General features: G+C 46.4%; 1 protein-coding gene across 3 annotated transcripts in view; it reads left to right on the top strand.

Moving 5' to 3' along the window:
- The window catches only part of GALNT10 (polypeptide N-acetylgalactosaminyltransferase 10), a 224,220-nt gene that overhangs the window by 80,659 nt on the left and 125,889 nt on the right, over window positions 1–17,672 (top strand). For all 3 annotated transcript variants that reach the window (XM_049647941.1, XM_049647942.1, XM_049647943.1), the window contains exons 2-3: window positions 10,377–10,479; window positions 12,984–13,122. In XM_049647941.1, the coding sequence (XP_049503898.1) occupies window positions 10,377–10,479; window positions 12,984–13,122 (242 nt within the window). The remainder of the gene's footprint in view (window positions 1–10,376; window positions 10,480–12,983; window positions 13,123–17,672) is intronic.

The raw sequence follows: 17,672 nt of genomic DNA, 5'->3' as shown, positions 1-17,672 counted from the left end.
GTCTCAGTTCTCATTCCCCAAGCAGGAGACCAATAAGATGTGTTTTCAGACATTTTTCCACCCCTGAAAGCTAAGAAATTGCCTTGTATGCAGCTCCTCGTTTTGCCCGCCTTCCTCCGTACACATCCACATCTGCTCTGCAGAGCAGGGCAGTGACCCTCTGTTGGGCTCCCTCCGCCGAGCCTCTGAGAACACTCTGGAGGCTTTCCTGTGGTTGATCACTTACTGGCTAGACTGGGATTTGCAAGACCCCTTGTGAACAAGGCACAGAAGTATGATTCACTCCAGCGAGTTTTTCTTTCCCGACAACGGACTGTGTTCTGAGACGTGGGAGGGAGTGGGCAGATGTGTGTGGAAGGAACCATTAGCTGTGATGATTACGCTCATGGGGTGGTTGGCAGTTTGCAAAGCGCTTTCCTATTGATTTTTCTCTCCAGGCCTCAGTTTTGTCATCTTCAAAGTGGCTATAATGACAATAATAATATAGTAAAGTCTCATCTTACAAATGGGTTAGGTTATAATAAACTCACCACTTTAGGGGGAAATAACATAAAATCAGAATGGCCCTTGACAATTGCCCATGGAATATAATGGCAAACCACCTCTCAAAAGTCCAGTTTAGGCAGGACTTTTTTTCCCCTGGCTGTAACACCGATGACGATTTCTTCAGTTGAAGTCATCGCAGTGCCTTCTGAGGTAGTGAAAGTACTTGTCTTCCAAGAGAAGGCTCACTCAGCACTGAAGTGCTCACATGCCAGAGGCTAGAGAGAACTAGGCCTCTAGGGACACCATCCATGGCACTGGCTCACTGAGCTTGGGGACGGGAGGATCGCCAGCCTCCCCGGTTACCATTTGTTTTTCTTTCTCTTTGACCACGTGTCATGCAACTCCTGAAGGTTACTATGCAGATGATACAGTTCTGTTAGGGTCTGATTTTGTGACTGGTTGTCCATGAACAGGACTCAAACTTGAAAGTAACATGTGATGGGGCAAACACCAGGCTAGACCAAGGGAGATCTGGGCTCAGACCCCGGGTCAACCCCACCTGTATCCACAGGACTTTGGGCTTATGGACCTTAAAGACAAACTTATCACCCAAGTGTCAGAGTTCTCAGCCTGCGTTTCTGGACTATAGACCTGCAGACTATAGACCCTTGTGATTCTGTTAAAAAAAAAAAAAAATCTGTCCGTGTGCATCCCTACTTGTGTCTTCCTAGCCCATGCTGGCATCATCTCTGCCTATACGTATATGCTGTGAGAGCCTCCTCCCTTAGTTCTACCCTTCTTGGTCTCCTAATCCCTTCTCCACTGGGCTACAGCACAGCCTGCCAAATGCAACCTGATCTTGCCACCTCCTATTATATAAAATCTCGGGACAGACAAAATCCTTATACCTGCCCACCTCTCATCCCCATCAGCCTTTCCCTCCTCGTCCGTGTGCCACACACACTGCTTTCTTTCAGTCCCACCTGTGTTTCATCTGTGCCTTGCCACAGGGCCTTTGCACAGCCTTGCTTTTCCCTCCGTCAGGAATGCTCTGTTTTCCTCTTTCAGTTGAATTAACTCCTAATCATACTCCCCCGTTTCCTCAGGGAAGCCTCCCTTAACCTTGCTGATGGGATCAAACCCTCCTGATCTGATCTGAAAGAAAGGAACCTTTTTGCACCATGTACTTTTTTTTTTTTTTAATGCACACACCACTGTAGCTGTTCCAGTTTATTTGTGGCTCTGGATTAAAGTGTATAATCCCCCCTGCCACACACCATACCGTAGCTCTATAAGAGCAGGGTCCTTGTCTGTCTTGCTCCCCAATATCCTGGACACATAGCACAGAGTCTAGCATGTGCTTGTACTCATTAAACATTTAAGTGGGTGGATGGGTGGGTGAGAGACTCAAATGAACATTATAAAATTATGGATCAGAGTATTGTGCCTCCCTCCCCACACACACACACACCAGGTGATAAAACATTTGGGAACTTCCTCTGAAGAAAATAGTACAAGTTGATGTCATTCTTTTAGAATGGAAGCAAGAAGTTACTAAAGATTCCATTTGCCCTTTAGATAATAGACATTACAAATATCTTGGCTATATTTCTCTCTGCTGCTTGAAAAAGTCTCTTAATGAGCTTTCACACCTTAAGTAGCAAATGACCTTTTCTAGAGCCATCTATACAAAAGGTGGATTGGACAGGTGGATCTGCCCTTGAAAGTACAGAATCAGCCTTTTTAAACAGTGGTTCCTGTCTGTGAATGACCTTGCCCTCTTAGGAAATGGGGCCCCTTCTAGATTTCAGATTCCAACATCCTGGCATCGAGACTGCGGAGTTATCAGAGCTGGGAAAATAGACAGTTGCTGAATGGAACAGCAGATTTACCTGACCTGCACTCAGCAGACTCAGGCAGTCTCATGGTCACTGGGCTGTAGTGTCTTCATCCCTCATAGACAGTGCCCTTTACATTTCATGGTTGTCTCATACAGCTTGGTACTGGTTATGGTGAAAGGCAGGTTGTCTCTGAACAGCAGCCTACCAGATAGCGGTTGGGGTAAGGTCAGCCCTATAGAAGTCTGACCCAGGGAATGCCGGAAGGAGAGTGGTCCTGGGCCAGAAAGAGGGACCCTTTCCTCTGAATGAAAACAAGATCATCTTCTACCCTCTCTCCCAGGAAGAGGAAGATTCTGAGATGAATTGCAAGTGGATAGGTAGTAACATTTTATTCTTGGAGCTCTACCCCCACCTGTTCCTTGCTCAGAGACCTTCTGTGGCTCCCACCTGCTAAACAGCTCCAGTGTAAGGTGCTCAGAGTCCGGTTCAGACTTCCTGGCCTCATGGCCCATGACTCTCTTTTGTACTCTATTCACTCCAGCCAAGTCAGGCTCTTTGCCGTTAAGTAAACATGTCCCTTACTTCATGAAGTCCCTTTCTTTGTACATGCTTTCCCTCCAACTAGATTCTGACAGCCGCCCCCCCCCCCATCCCCCCATTGCTGCCTGTCAAAATCCTACCCATCCTTTTAGGCAACTCTCATAGACTCTCCTTCTGTAGGAATCTTTGCCTGATTGTCCCAGGTAGAATTTAATCTCTGGTTCTTGTAAATACCTATAGAATTTATCCGTACAAGTTTGAGTGCCCTTATATTAGTATTGTGTGTTTTTTCCTCTTATGTACTTGTCACATATCCATGCTATTTGTTGAGTCCAGGGACTATCTTATTTATCTTTGTCTCCCCCACAGTTCTTTGGACATAGTAGGTCCCCGATTTACCAACAGAGTCATCCTTATTTGTTGGATGAATGAATAAATAAAAACAATCCAGCTTATGTCCTCAAAACTCATAAAGGAAGTACATTTATCCAGTTGTCCAAACTCCCTTGCTTAAAGTAACTTTATGCTTTCAGTAAATCAAGCTGTACCTGGCCCTCTTTGAAGTATAACCTTGCAGGCAACCTTGAGGAGAATGCTTTGCTGTATGCGTGTGTGTGTGTGTGTGTGTGTGTGTGTGTGTGTGTGTGTGTATGAAGGTTATTAGAATAATCTACTTAGCAGATAAACAAACGTTTGGAATTATACAGAGTCATTTAAACCTCAAAGCAAAATCATTCCAGTGCCTTTGTAGGGTTGGGTGAAAGGAGGGTCAGGGGGAGCAGCCATGTTAAATTTGCAGCAAAATCTGGTCTGTAATATGTCTTCAGACCCTGGCTGCAGCAGATGACCTTCTCGGTTTGACTTTGGGCATTGCTGTTTTGGAGCATATCACCCGTTTTCCGTATTTTGAAGACACTCGCCAGCTGAACGAGGGATGCCAGAGTCCTCTGAGTGGGAGTCGCAGAGTCTGCAATGTTGGGATTAGAGTGCACTTTGATAGATCTTTCTTCTTGGGCAGAACACAGTTGGCTTGCTTCACCATCTTTCTTTCTGCCCTCCGAAGGGTGCCAGGCACGCTAAATAGTGATTCAACAAAAGATTAAAATTCCGTCTGTGTGTGTGAGTGTGTGGCTGTTTGAACACTAATCGATTCTTTCCGTGGAATGTTAAGTAAAAGCACGCAGATACCAGAAGCAGTTATTTAGAGCAGCCAGTCGAAATCCATTTCCCATTTATTGTTTAATGGGATTGCCACGTTAATTCTGCCAGTCTCCTCCACAGACTCTCCCTCACCTCTCTTTCCATGCTCCCTCCCAGCCCCTTTGATTCCTGTGGCAAAAGGACCTCTGGAAACCAAGGGCAAGAGATGGTTGCTGAAGGGAAGCAGTCACAGCTTTCACAGACAAATGTTCGAGTCTGTAGAATTAAAGAAATTTACAGTTGGCCCTGGATTGAAATCCAGACATGCTTGCTTGCATAATATTAAGTGATTGCTATTGCGGAGGAATTGCTGTCTTTTGAGAAGCGCTGTCCACGCCTTTCCTGTTGCTAAAGGTCCTGTCACATTTGTTTGTATTGCAGATTGCCACTCTTAACTAGGAACTTTCTTCTTTTCTGAAGGATTTCCACCTGGGTACATGCCCTCCTGTGAATGAGGAGACTCTCTAAATCCTGTTATCAGCAGTGGCCACTTGCATCAGCTCAGGTGTTACATAGGTTGCGTCTGCAGGGCTTATGGTTTTATTATTTGATTCCTGCCCTCTTCTGTTCCTCCAAACGTGGCTATCATAAACACCGGGTGATAAGCTTTCTCTAAAAAGAATGTATTACTAGGCCCCCTTTACTGAGAAGGCCTGACTTTGTGCCAGACACTGAGCTAGATGCTCTGTATTGATTAGCTCAGTTCATTCTCCCCAACAACCCACAGGTTATGGTTATTCTGTTAGTTTTCCCTATTTATCAGTCAGGGAAATTGGGGTCCACCTACCCCAGAAGTGAAACCTAGGTTTTTCCAACTCTGGAGCCAGAATGCTCTGAGTCATTAAACTAGGCAGCCTGCCCCTTTGATGAGCAGCCCTCAGTCATTCAGCTGGTATTTATTGAGGGCCTAAGATGGACCAGGTGTTGGCCTAAGAACGCACACTGATGAACCAAAACAGGTGATGCCCCTGCCTTCAAGAGGCTCACAGTCTGTCCCAGGGAGAGAACAGCCAGATCTGGGCTTTGGGGCTGGCAAGCCAAGGAATTTAGGGAAAATCTGTTCTATTCTGTTAGCCTCAGATTTCATATCGAGACAGCTAGATTTAGACAAGTGGTTTTTCCAGCTTTATTGTGAATCAGAATCACTTGGGGATTGTGTTTAAAAACACATTGGGCGCCTAGGTGGCTCAGTCAGTTGAAGGTCCAACTCTTGATTTCGGCTGTGTGATCCCAGGGTCATGGGATTGAGCCCCGCACTGGGCTCTGTGCCGATGTGCTGCCTACTCAAGATTCTCTCTCTGTCTCCCTCTGCCCCTCTCCCCCACCTGTGCATTCTCTCTCTCTCTCTCAAAAAAAAAAAAAAAAAAAAAAAAAAAAAATTAAATAAATAAAAACACATCTTGGCTCCCTACCCCAGGTACTTTGATATAATAGGTTCAGGGTGGGGCCAGGAAATTACATCTATAATGAGGGCCCAGGCCTCCCAAGAACCACCCTTTGAGAGAGACTGATTGGGCTGTAAGCCCCCGTTAACACTTATACAGGCTTTGTGTTGTCCTGCCAATATCCCCAATGCCTGGCACAGGGTAGGTCTTGATAAACGATTGGTGATAGTTTGGATGATCTGTCTGTGGGGTTTCCATGGATGGACCTCAGAGAGTCCTGAACCACTTGAAATTGATCACAACTTTTGTTCAGGTTTGTGGATAGGATTAAAAGAACCCTCTGAGCACTGAAAACTCTGTGATTTTAGGATTGAAACCTAAATTTTCTCCTACTGAAAGCTCAGACCTATTAATTGTGAAGCAATTAATAGGAAACTTTGAGTTCTGCATCCAGGTGATCTGATGAGATGTCAGTTTACAGTAGATTCTTAAAATTCTAGGGGAGTTGATATCCACAATTTATGTGAAAATTCTGGAAGTTCTTGGGATACATCCTGTTTTTATGATTTCTCACTTCATCTGAATGTACCTTTTGGGTCAGTAGTGCTGTCTCCATTTTCCAGGTGGGAAAATTAGGGTGCTTGTGGCTTCTGGACCTTGTCCAAGGTCACAACACAAGGACTCTCTTCACTGAAGACTAGCCTGGGAGTCAGAGAACATGGTTCTTATCATCTTGCCTGCTTATGTGGCCTTGGTTGGGTAGCTGGGCCTCTTTGGGCCTCAGCTTCCCCATCTGTAAGATGGGGGAGGAGTGGACTAATTGATTCTGAGTATCTGCTTAGCTTGGATATTTGAGGACTCTCTATAACTATCTGCTTAGATGTGCAGAACTCCCTGTGTCTGTAGGCTCTGACGTCCTCTTTGCTTAGGGAGATGGAAGGGCCAGTGGGACCACCTGAACAGCATAGATCCTGTCCACAGAGCATTCCAGAAGGCCAAACATCATAAAAGCAAAGGGCAGTGCAGGTCGTAGAAGCTGAGGGTGTGAAACTCCCCGAATTTTGGAACCTCAACTCTCTACCCTGTCAGTTCAGCAATTCACTATTCATTCTGAGAACAAGATTCAAGGAGCCTACTTCCATGAGATCACAACTGTGTGATTCAATCCCATGCCGCATTTCCCGTGTCAAGGGAAGACTTTGATGAACAGATGGAGGAAACAGAGCCCTCCGTGGAATTTTAGACTCTTGAAATGTCCTTTAAGGGTCACCTAGCCCTTGCTACTCAGTGTCCTTCATGAACCACCTGCATCAGCATCACCTGGGAGCTTGTTAGATGTGCAGAGTCTCAGTCCCCACATCAGAATCTGTGTTTAACAAGATCTCCCACCCCTGCTCTGTGATCGCACTGCACATTAATTTTTTATTTATTTATTTTTTTTTTTGAGAGAGAGGGGGAGAGAGAGGATCCCATTTAGGCTCCACACTGTCAGCACAGAACCCAACGTGGGGCTCAGTCTCATGAACTATGAGATCATGACCTGAGCTGAAATCAAGAGTAGGACGCTCAACCGACTGAGCCACCCAGGTGTCCCTGCTGATTTCATTTTGAGAAACACTAGCTTCAATCCAGCCTTGAGTCCCCTCTTTCACATCCTGATGAACTATCAAGCATCCTATTCCTGGCCTCCTCTAATATCTTCCTCCTAGTTGGTCCTGTTTCATCCTAGCACGATCCAACTTTTGGGATTTCTTCTCTACCTTGAGCGAAGCCCCCTGCCATTGTCGCTCATTCTAGCCTCAGGACCTCAGAGAACAAGATAATTCCTTCTGTGTTCCCCATGGCTTCTCATCTCCTAGTTCTCCTAACACACAGTTTCTAATTGCAGCATTGTACATCGTATATTATACAATAGTGTGTATTGCGGCAATATGCAGACTCGCTGCGGCCAGGCAAGCGACACAAATGAGAGATGGGAACCAGATGAAAAGCAGTAAGGAATGGTAGGGACTGTGGCAAGCTGGAGAGGCTTGCCTCACCTAAGCAGGGCAGTTCTTGTCACTCCCCGCTGAGGAGCTGAGGGAACTCAGCCTGAACATTGACATGTCTTTTGAGTTTTCAAGAGAAGCCAAAAATCTTGATAGAACAATAGGAAATCTCCCTTCCCTGCCTGCCCCCCACCCCTGCACTGGCAATTAAAAAACAAGATGAAACAAAAACAAAACCAAACCTCAAAGCCACCAGATTGTTTTTGCTAGCGACCATACTTAAGGTTTTTGTGACCTTTGATGATCAATCTGTTCAACTTGGATACTAGAGCCCAGGTTTGGTCTGAGCAGCTCAGAGCAGGCAGGATTATGTCCTCTTTATTCGAGACTAGTGGTTCTTAAACTTAAACTCAAAAACGGCTTAGGACCTCTTGGAGGACGTGTGAGTGTGTGTGTGTGTGTGTGTGTGTGTGTGTGTGTGTGTGTGTGTGTTATGGGGGGATGGGGCAGAGAGAGAGGGAGAGAGAATCCCAAGCAGGCTCCATGCTGCCAGCACAGAGCATGATGCAGGGCTTGAACCCACGAAGCTATGAGATCGTGACCTGAGCTGAAATCAAGAGTTAGATGCTTAACCAACTGAGCCACCCAGGCACCCTGGAGGACTTGTTAAGACATAGATCTTAGGGCCTCCCCCCACCAGGGTTTCTGTCTCAGGAGGACTGGGGCAGAGCCCAGGAATTAACATTTTTCACAAGTTCCCAGGTGGGGCAGTGCTGCTCATACTTTGAGAACCTCTTTAGATGGGCTTCTTCCACTTAGGTGGCCTCGGTCTGCAGAGCATCTTGGTTCCACCAGTGAGCTGAGCAGTCACCTGAAGTTTCCAGTCTTTGGGTAGCAGGAGAAGGAAAAGGAATTGGGAGGGAGGGCTGGACAAAACACTGCTAAACAGCCCTTGACCCATCCCTCTTGACATCTCAGTGATGGAGTATTTCTTGGGCAGGCGCCTGACCCACCCCAAGGCTTGGCTGCTCTTCGAAATGGAGATGTGGCCCTGATCAGTTTCCACTTGTATTTGTTCATGTATTAGGAGATTTGGTTGTCGGTTTGTTTTCAGCAGAGGACCTTTTTAAAATGAAATCCCGCATGGAATCCTGGTACAGAAAACAGACAGATGCATTGCTGGTGTGGTTCAAAGGGGGCCAAGCTCCTCTTGGAACCCCTCGTCCCAAAGCAGCGCTGAGTGTCTCCTGTGGAAATGTAGCTGAATGCAGTGGAAACTTGCTGAAGGGGCTTCCGGCGCAGCCTCTGTGTTTTCTGAGAGCCCCGAGAACTGTTTGCAGGCACGTGGCCTTTGTTTTCACAGTTTTCCTTCCCTCTCTGACCAACACGTCTGGCATGCTAACTTTCAGAATTTGCTTCTTGCAACTCAGAGAGGTCCGTAGGAGAGGGAATGAATGCAAAGGATTGCGATTATCATTAGAGCTGATGTAAGGATATTGAGCCGTTGTGGAAAATCTGCTAACACAAGGATCAGCCAGAGACTTAAAAAATTGGCTTGGGGATGATTTTCTTCTGGTGGCTTCTTGTTAGTGCTAATGTCGCAGCGTGTCACATGCTGCGGGTCTTCGTAGCTAATTACATAGGAAAAAGGACTGTTGCCTCCTGCATGCCACAGTGGCAAGAACAAGTCTGCAAGATTTTTAATGGGCAAGGTGATGTGGAAAGCCATTCTCATTTTCGTGAACACAGGAAGACATTTAAACAGCCATGCAGCGCAGCGTTACCTGGGGAAGGCTCTAACTGAGCCCCGGGGCAAGTGTTTAGACTTCACTGTTGGCATGGGGAAACATCTGGTGCCCTGTGATGACCCCAGACAGTGGCATGCAACTCCTTTAATTAGGGAAACTGCTTCCTAATGGGCACACCAGGATGGGCTCATCTTCCAGACACAGGAAATGCCTTCAGAGCCTGGCCCCAGGGGGCTGCTCTCTTGTGGCTGCTGTATTTTCCCATTTTTTTTCAGCCATCCAATTGCTTGTTCATACACTCCACACACACTGGCCAAATGTTCACCCTCTTGGGGACTAGGCTCTTCTGGGGACTGTAGAGGTGACCGAGAGCTGGCTTCTGCTTCTGTGCTCAGAGCTCCCCAGGCCCAGCCCAGCTCTGGCCACTCTCCACCACACCTGGAAGTCTATGCCCCTGCCTCTCATTTCTGCTTACCTGAAGCTTAGCCCAAATGCCTTCACGTCTATGAAATTATCTCCGGTTCTCCCAGGTGGAAGTGAACACCTGGGGCCTTGTCTCCAGGCCTCTGATCTAAGTAAGGTTCGCTTACCTGCCTTGTCCAGTATGTAGCCACGAGCCACCTCTGATTACTGAGCACCTGGGAAGCTCTGAATTAAGGTGAACACAAGTACAAAATACACCTGATTTCAAACCTAGTACCTTCGCAATGACGATATTTTAGGTAGAGTATATTGGGTTAAATAAAATATATTTTATTTTTTATATAAACCTAATTCATCTGGTTTTTGTTTGTTTTTTTCTTTTAGTGTGAATACTAGAAAATCTAAAGTTACACGTGTGGCTCACATTTGTGGCTCATGTTAGATTTCTGTTGGACAGAGTCACACTTACTGCTTTCTCCCTTGGGGGAAAGGAAGGTCTGTCCATCTGTTTTCTCTCCTGCTGGTTTGTAGTTCCAGGAGGGTGGACATGTGTACCTGTCATCCTTCTGACCTTTGCTCACCTGACTGGCATATGGCCAGTGCTAACAGAGGTATATTGAGGGAATTAATAAATGAACAAATGGTGACAGACCATCAGTCAAAACCAACAGGTCCCATAGGTAGTGCAATTTCTGGGACTCTGTTACTAAATTTATTTCCCCTTTCTTTCTTTTTCGCAGTTTTTATGTTTTTTTTTTTTTTAAGGGCTCCCACAATCAGCAGAAGAAGATATTTTTCCTGGGAGATGGGCAAAAGCTGAAGGATTGGCATGACCAAGAAGCCATCAGGAGGGACGCCCAGCGCGTAGGTATGGAGAGTGGTATTGCCGGCTGGCAGGTCCTGTGAAGTGTGTGTGTGTGTGTGTGTGTGTGTGTGTGTGTGTGTGTGTTTAGAAGGCATGTCTGTACCTCCTGTTGCCTCCCTCTCCATTTACCATCCTCCCTCCCCCTGCTTCCTGGGGGTCCCCCTCTTCACCTGTTAGCTGACCCCTTTCTCCACTCACACCATCAGGTCCACTGCCTTCAAGAGTTGTCCCTACTACCTTTATTGGGGAGTAGATGTCTCCTCCTCATGAGATATTTTGCCACTAGAATGAAGAGCAGTCATGATAAGCGCCAACATTTATTAAACACCTACAGTGAGCATGGAGGCCCGTGCTGCACACTTTGTACATTTTCTCAGTGAAACCCCAAGTCACCCTTTGTGGCCCATTTGACGAGAAGGGGCCCATAGCTCAGAGACACAGGGTAATCTGCCTGCAGTCACGCAGTGAGAAAGAGGCAGGCTTGGGACTTGAACCCAGCTCTGGAGGACAGAGTTGATCCCTACCCAGCTCTGTAGCCATAAGACTGAATGGAGTTAGCAGGCTTCGGCTCAAGTTTTCTTTGGCTAATTAGTCTTTGGAGCAGTTCCTGTTACACCAGGGAGTTGGGAAGGGTTGGGGGGGGGGGGTAGTATATAGAAATTACGTGGAGAGTCGTCTCTAGAGAGCCTGGACTTAGGGGTCAGGAGGGTAGCCCCGACACCATGGACTGGGTGTTGTTGTGACAAGGAAAGGGACAGATTTGAAGCAACTTTACAAGGCTGGAAAGCACTGTACAAATAGAGGGATTGGTATTTTATTCATTTCATCCCAGTTAAAGGCACCACCACTATTGATTTTTTTTTTTTTTTTTTTTTTAGATTACATTATGAAAAAAAAAACCCAGACTATAGCAAGCCTCCAAATAGAGCTGATATAATAACTGATGGTCAGGGAAATCTAAAGACATGACATGCATTTTTCTATAAGCCAGTGATTTAAAATGAAGTGGGGGTGGGTTCCGCTTAAGCTGGGTGAGGAAACATTTGAAAAGAGCTGATTCTCCAGACAGATATACCAGAATTATTAGAACATTGGGCTAACTAGCAAGGAAAGAGTAAGTGGTGGAAACGGTATTAAGAATAATAATAAACAGCTTGTGTTGAGTGTGAACTCTGTGCCAGGCATCTGGTGTGGCATTGTCTCCTTAGTCATTACATTGGCCCTTCTTATCCCTGTTAGTACAAAGAGCAAACCCCGATCATCGAAAGGCTAATGGCATGCCCAGGGCGACATTGCTGGGAGTGGTAGGTTTGGGCCTTAAGCTGAACTCTGCCAGATTCTAGGGCCTGAGCTCTGAATTGCTTCCCGGTACCCACTCCTGAAACTTCCCTCCCCAGGCAGATGCTTCTGGCTCTTCTTTCTCTGCTTGCTGCATTTGTGTCCCTTGCGGAATCTGGCCTGGGCACTAGGCAGCAGCGTCTTCTCATGGAGCGTTACAAGATGGCGGCGTCCTCTCTCTCATCTGGCTGGAGCCACAAGGCTGTAGGTGCAGGCCTTGGCCCCACCTCTCAGCTTGCACCTTCCTGTCAAGCTGATGTTGTCAATGTTTACTTTGCAAAGTAAATAGGGTGTTGCTCAGACCACAGGCTCCAGAAGATGAGGTGATTTTTAATCAGCTGCTTTTATGACCATTTCTCTCCAATTGCAGATTCTGGGGCTGTTATTGCAGGGGTTGGTGTGGACATTCATACTCACCATCTGCACCCTGAGAACCCAGAGAATAATTTCCTGGACCATCAGGGTCTCTTTCCCCAAATGGATTGTGTAGACAAAGGACAGCTAGCGCATTATCCCCCCAAATCCATGACCCAAAGCAACATTTTTCAGGCAATCCTGGCCTAGGCTAGACAGATCTTAATTGTTTGCTGGCTTAAAAGATCAAAGCATCTTTTATCATTTGTGGCCATTTTTATTTGCATATGAAGTCTGCCTTGCCTAGAGGGTAACCGTATTCCTTACAGGAGTGTAAGTGATTTATCGTTCACAAATTCTGTCATGGATGCAACTTCACATTTGAAATTCAGAGAGTTGGTGTGACTGGCCCGTGGTTGGTCAGCTCTTAAGTAGACCCGGCCTCCCATCCCAGTGGTAGGATCCATGGTCAGGAGTGTTTGGGGCCCCTGGCGGATTGGGGAAGCATGGGCTTTGGAGCCCACAGACCTGCTTTTATGACCTTCTTGAGTCTCAGTTTATCCATCTGTAGAATGAGGTTCACAAGTCCACCCTGATGGCTTGCTGTGGGCATTACATGAGGACAAGTACATGGCATGGCCATGGCTGAATAAACCCTCATTCCCCTCCCCCACTTTATATCCCCACCTCACAAAATCTGGAGGTCCACTCTGTATCCAAGGCTAAAGTTTTACCTCTGTGGCTTAATTATATTTTTCATCCTTCTTCCCCCACCCCATTCAGTTAGCAACACTGACTTTGCTCTTTTCTCCTAGGAAATGGAGAACAAGGGAGACCTTACCCCATGACCGATGCTGAGCGAGTGGATCAGGCCTACCGAGAAAATGGATTTAACATTTACGTCAGCGATAAAATCTCCCTGAATCGCTCTCTCCCTGATATTCGGCACCCAAAGTGAGTGTAACATCTCTCATCTTCTGGGATCTAAGGATTTTGCTGGTGGCTCTTGATGAGAATTAATTAAAGAAACAGGTACATAAAGCGCTGCTGGAGGAAATTCCCTCCTTGGTAGCCCGGGCCTTGGTGCGGAGGTTTGTGTGATCCAAGTCTCCTAGATTTAGCGGTCATGTGGCAGAGGGATGAAAGACAGCCAGTCTCCTTCCCCTTTGCAGGCAGTGGGACCCGTGTATCCTCTGCATTTCCCCCCTTTGGCCCACGGGGAAGTTCAAAACTCAAGTTCAGACCATTGCAACGACAGCTTCAACCCTTGTGCTCTCCGTGAGGAGATACATTTTTATTTCCTTTTCTTAAACAGGGGACTTTGTTTTAGCTGCTGTGTGCACGTGGGTATTTGTGTCTTTTTTTTTTATAAGCTACCTCAAGTCATTTTGAGACAGGACACATTTTAACGATGATAAAGAGATAATAATGGCAGCTAACATCCATTGAACAGGTATCATGTCCAGGCACTTCGTTTGCTTTAAATGTCGTAAGTCCTGTAAGGCCACAGGCGGCCAAGAAGCTGAGCCAGGTCTCCAGCTCAACCAAAAACTAGACTCTTGACCTGAGGCTGTCCTGCCTCCCTAGGTGCCTTCAGTAGAGCTGTTGTGGTCGTGGTGATTTTCTGCTAGAGCGGTAGTGCCTAGAGTTGGTGTGCAGTACAATCACCTGGAAGGATGTTAGAGCCCAGGATTTTGAGCCTCACCCCCATAAATCCTGATTCAATAGATGTGGGTCAGGACCCAAGAACTTGCATTATGAACAAGCCCCCATGTGATGCTGGTGCAGCTTATCTTGGGTCCACACTACCACCAAAGGTAGAATGGGAGTCTAGAATGGGAATTCAGATGGGAATTCTACAGGAAGGCGGTATTGAGTGGCACCAGAGCATAAAATGTGCTGCCCAGGAATTAAGAAAGTAGAGCCCAGGAAAAGATCATAGCAGCTGACATTTACTAGGTGCTTACTGCATGCCAGGCATCATTCTTAGCCAGTGGTTCTCAGAGTGTGGTTCCCGGACCAGCAACGTCATGGGCACCTAGGAGCTTATGAGACACGCGGATTCACAGTTTCAGCCTAGATCTACTGCAGCAAAAGCTCTTGGGAGGCACCCAGCAATCCATGTTTTAACAAGCCCTCCAGGTGATTCTGTTGCAAAGCTTAAGTTTTAGAAGATATTCTAGGTACGTTAAGTGCTTACCTCACTCGGCCAAACCTTCCAAAAACCAACGACGTATGTACCTTTATTATCATCATTTTACAGGTAAGGAATTGAGGCACAAAAAGGTTAGGTAATTTGCATACGATGGCACAGCTGATTAGTGGAGCTGGAACTTGAAAGCAGGGAGTCTGACGTAGCATCTGTAATCCATAAGATCTTTGCACCTGTAAGAACACAGTTGGTAGAAAGCAGTACAGGCACACCTCAGAGATACTGCCGGCTGTGCTCCAGACCACCGCAATAAAGTGAGTCAAATGAATTTTTTGGTTTCCTCATGCATACAAAAGTTGTGTTTACACTAAACTGTTTTCTGTTAAGTGTGCAATAGCATTGTGTCCAAAAACCAACGTACACACCTTAATTAAAAATATTGCTAAAAAGTGGGGCGCCTGGGTGGCTCAGTTGGATAGGTGTCTGACTTCGGCTCAGGTCATGATCTCGCGGGTTCATGGGTTCAAGCGCCGTGTTGGGCTCTGTGCTGACGGCTTGGAGCCTGGATCCCGCTTCCGATTTTGTGTCTCCCTCTCTCTCTTTCTGTATTTGCCCCTCTCCCGCTGGTACTCTGTCTCTCTCTCTCAAAAATAAGTAAACATTAAAACATATATATGTTGCTAAAGATGCTAACCATCGTCTCAGCTTTCAGTGGTGGAGGGTCTGGCCTCAATGTGGATGGCTGCTGACAGATCAGGGTGGTGGTTACCAAAGACCGGGGTGGCTGTGGCAATTTCCTAAAAGAAAACAATAAAGTTTGCTGCATTGATGAACTCTTCCTTGAAAGAAAGATTTCTCAGTAGCATGTGATGCTGTTCGATAGCATTTACCCACAAGAGAACTTCTTTTAAAACCAGAATCAGTCCTCACAAACCTCACCTCACTGCTTTATTGACTCCCGTTTACGTAATGTTCCAAATCCTTTGTTGTCATTTCAACAGTCTTCACGCATCTTCACCAGGAGTAGATTCCATCTCAACAAACCATTGTCTTTGCTCATCCATAGGAAGCAAGTCCTCATCCATTTTGGTTTTATCATGAGACTGCAGCAATTCAGATATAATAACAAAAATGAAAACGTTTGAAATATTGTGAGAATTACCAGTATGTGGCCCACACATGAAGTGACCAAATACTGTTGGGAAAATGGCACCAACAGATTTGCTCAACACAGGGTCGCCACAGGCCTTCAATTTGTAAAAAACACAGTATCTACAGAACACAGTAAAGTGAAGTGACCTAAACTGAAGCAAGCCTGTAAGAAAGAATTAATCTTGGTGGCATGTTTGGGCTACTTACAAAATGCTTTCTGTCCTATTCCTATCTTTCAGTTCCCGCAGCAGTGCTGTGAGATTGGCCTTATTATCATCTCTGGTTTGTAGATGAGGAAACCACACAAAAGGGGTGCTGTTTATCCAGGATGGGCCCCATTCATGGGACTTCTTGCTGTGAGGGCAGGGAGTGTGGGGCCTCGGAGCTCAGAGTGCTTGTCCGTGGCATTTGCAATTTGTTTCGTGGTCTTTACTGTCAAGCCCAAGATTTTTCATCGAAGTCTGAGAATGTAGTTCAGATATCACTGATGTTGCTGGATGCAGAGCTGTGACCTAACTCCAAGGGTCAGAAACTCAATTTATGTGTTTAGCCCCTTGCAGAGTTCAGAATTCTACACTAATTTCATCTTGCTGGCTCTACGAAAGGAGTTCATCTGGGGACATTACACCCTCACCTCAGCCGCTGGTCTGTGGCTCTGTGGGCTCTCAACTCTGGCTGTTTCTGGGGTGCTTTTAAAGACGTACAAGGGCCGCGGTCCCACCCCAGACCACTGGAGTCTGAATCTCTGGTGGGGGGGGGGGTCCATCTTGGGTCTCAGTATTTTCTGAAGCCTTGGGAAGCAATTCTCACTTACATAACCAGGGCTGAGAAGTACTGGTGTCAATCAAGGAATATTTTTATAACGAGAGGGAGAAGCTAGGTGTGGACACAGCTTTCATCTGTCCATTCATCTGTTGAGTCACTAAATATATATGAATGGGCTACGTGCCAAGCCCTGTGCTTGACATCAGGAACACAACAATAAATGAGCCATGATTGTTGCCTCGTGCAAGAGGTGGGGACAGATGGGCTAAGCAGGTCATTACACCGCAGATGAGAAGATCAGCAATAAGGATAGACTCCGGGTGCTTTGGAACTCCCAAGGACACCCCCACCCAGCACCGGCCTTTGTGGGAAGACATTGCAGGTAGAAAAGTAGGCAAGAAGTGCACAGCCTTGGGCTTAAAAGTTCGAGTCTCTCAGCTGGATAGACGCCCCAAGGTTGGGGCCTGGCCCCCATGTCTCCAGTGCACAACTCTTTCCCAACAGTTCAGAAAAAAGAAAGCTCTTCTTAATTTCGGAGTCCCGGGGCCCACAGACAAGTCTGTGGATAGAATTCAGGAGCCTCTAAAACTCTGGATGTGGAAAACACTGTGTTTTTCTTTTCACTAACCTCTAACTGAAACATGGTGTTCCTTTCTGTTACGACTGTAGGCAACAAAGCACCTGTGAATTTGTCCCCAAAAGAAATCATTTACTTTTACATCACTTTATAGATATCTAGAAATGTAATGAATGCTCATCACTACTTTGAAGTGAAGGTAGTTTTTAGAACAGCCACTAGATCGTGTTGATTAATGTGTTAATAAGGAAACACTTTTATTACTATATTTCAGATTTTTAAATTATTTTGATAACTGTATCCCAGTCCAGTTGATTTCCTTTATAACCTGATCTGCTTTATTTTATGCATTATACAAGCTGCTCTGAGAAGTGACCATAGGCTTCACCAGCTTGGCAGAGGGGTCCAGGGCATCAGTGAGGTGAGGAAGCACTGTTCTAGGTGGGTGTGAATTGAGCCAAAGGACGCCTCAGGCTCCTCTGTTCCCAGCCACCCCACCAGCATCTAAGTCACCATGAAGGATGTCACTAAATCCAGTGCTCCTGACACTCCCCGCCCCTCTCTCCTGACCCCCTGGCTTTTCAGAATCCCTAGGTGTGGAAGCGGACATTCCAGAAATGAGTTGACAGATGTCCTGAAGAGCTATTCCTTTTCTTCCTGGGCTGGGGAGGGGAGAGGACGGGGGGGTGGGGGGGTGGGGGGGTGGATCTTTCCTGCAGACCTCAGAAATGTGTGAGATTAGAGCAGTGGAGACACTCCCTCCCTCTGGTTTCTTTGAGCTGAAACAACTCCATCAGGAGCTGAGGTAATGTTTGCCTTTTACTTCTTCCAACTGAATTTTGGCAACATCACATCAAG

Source organism: Panthera uncia, assembly GCF_023721935.1.
Source record: "Panthera uncia isolate 11264 chromosome A1 unlocalized genomic scaffold, Puncia_PCG_1.0 HiC_scaffold_17, whole genome shotgun sequence".
NCBI lineage: Eukaryota > Metazoa > Chordata > Mammalia > Carnivora > Felidae > Panthera > Panthera uncia.
This window is presented reverse-complemented; position numbering and strand designations above follow the sequence as displayed.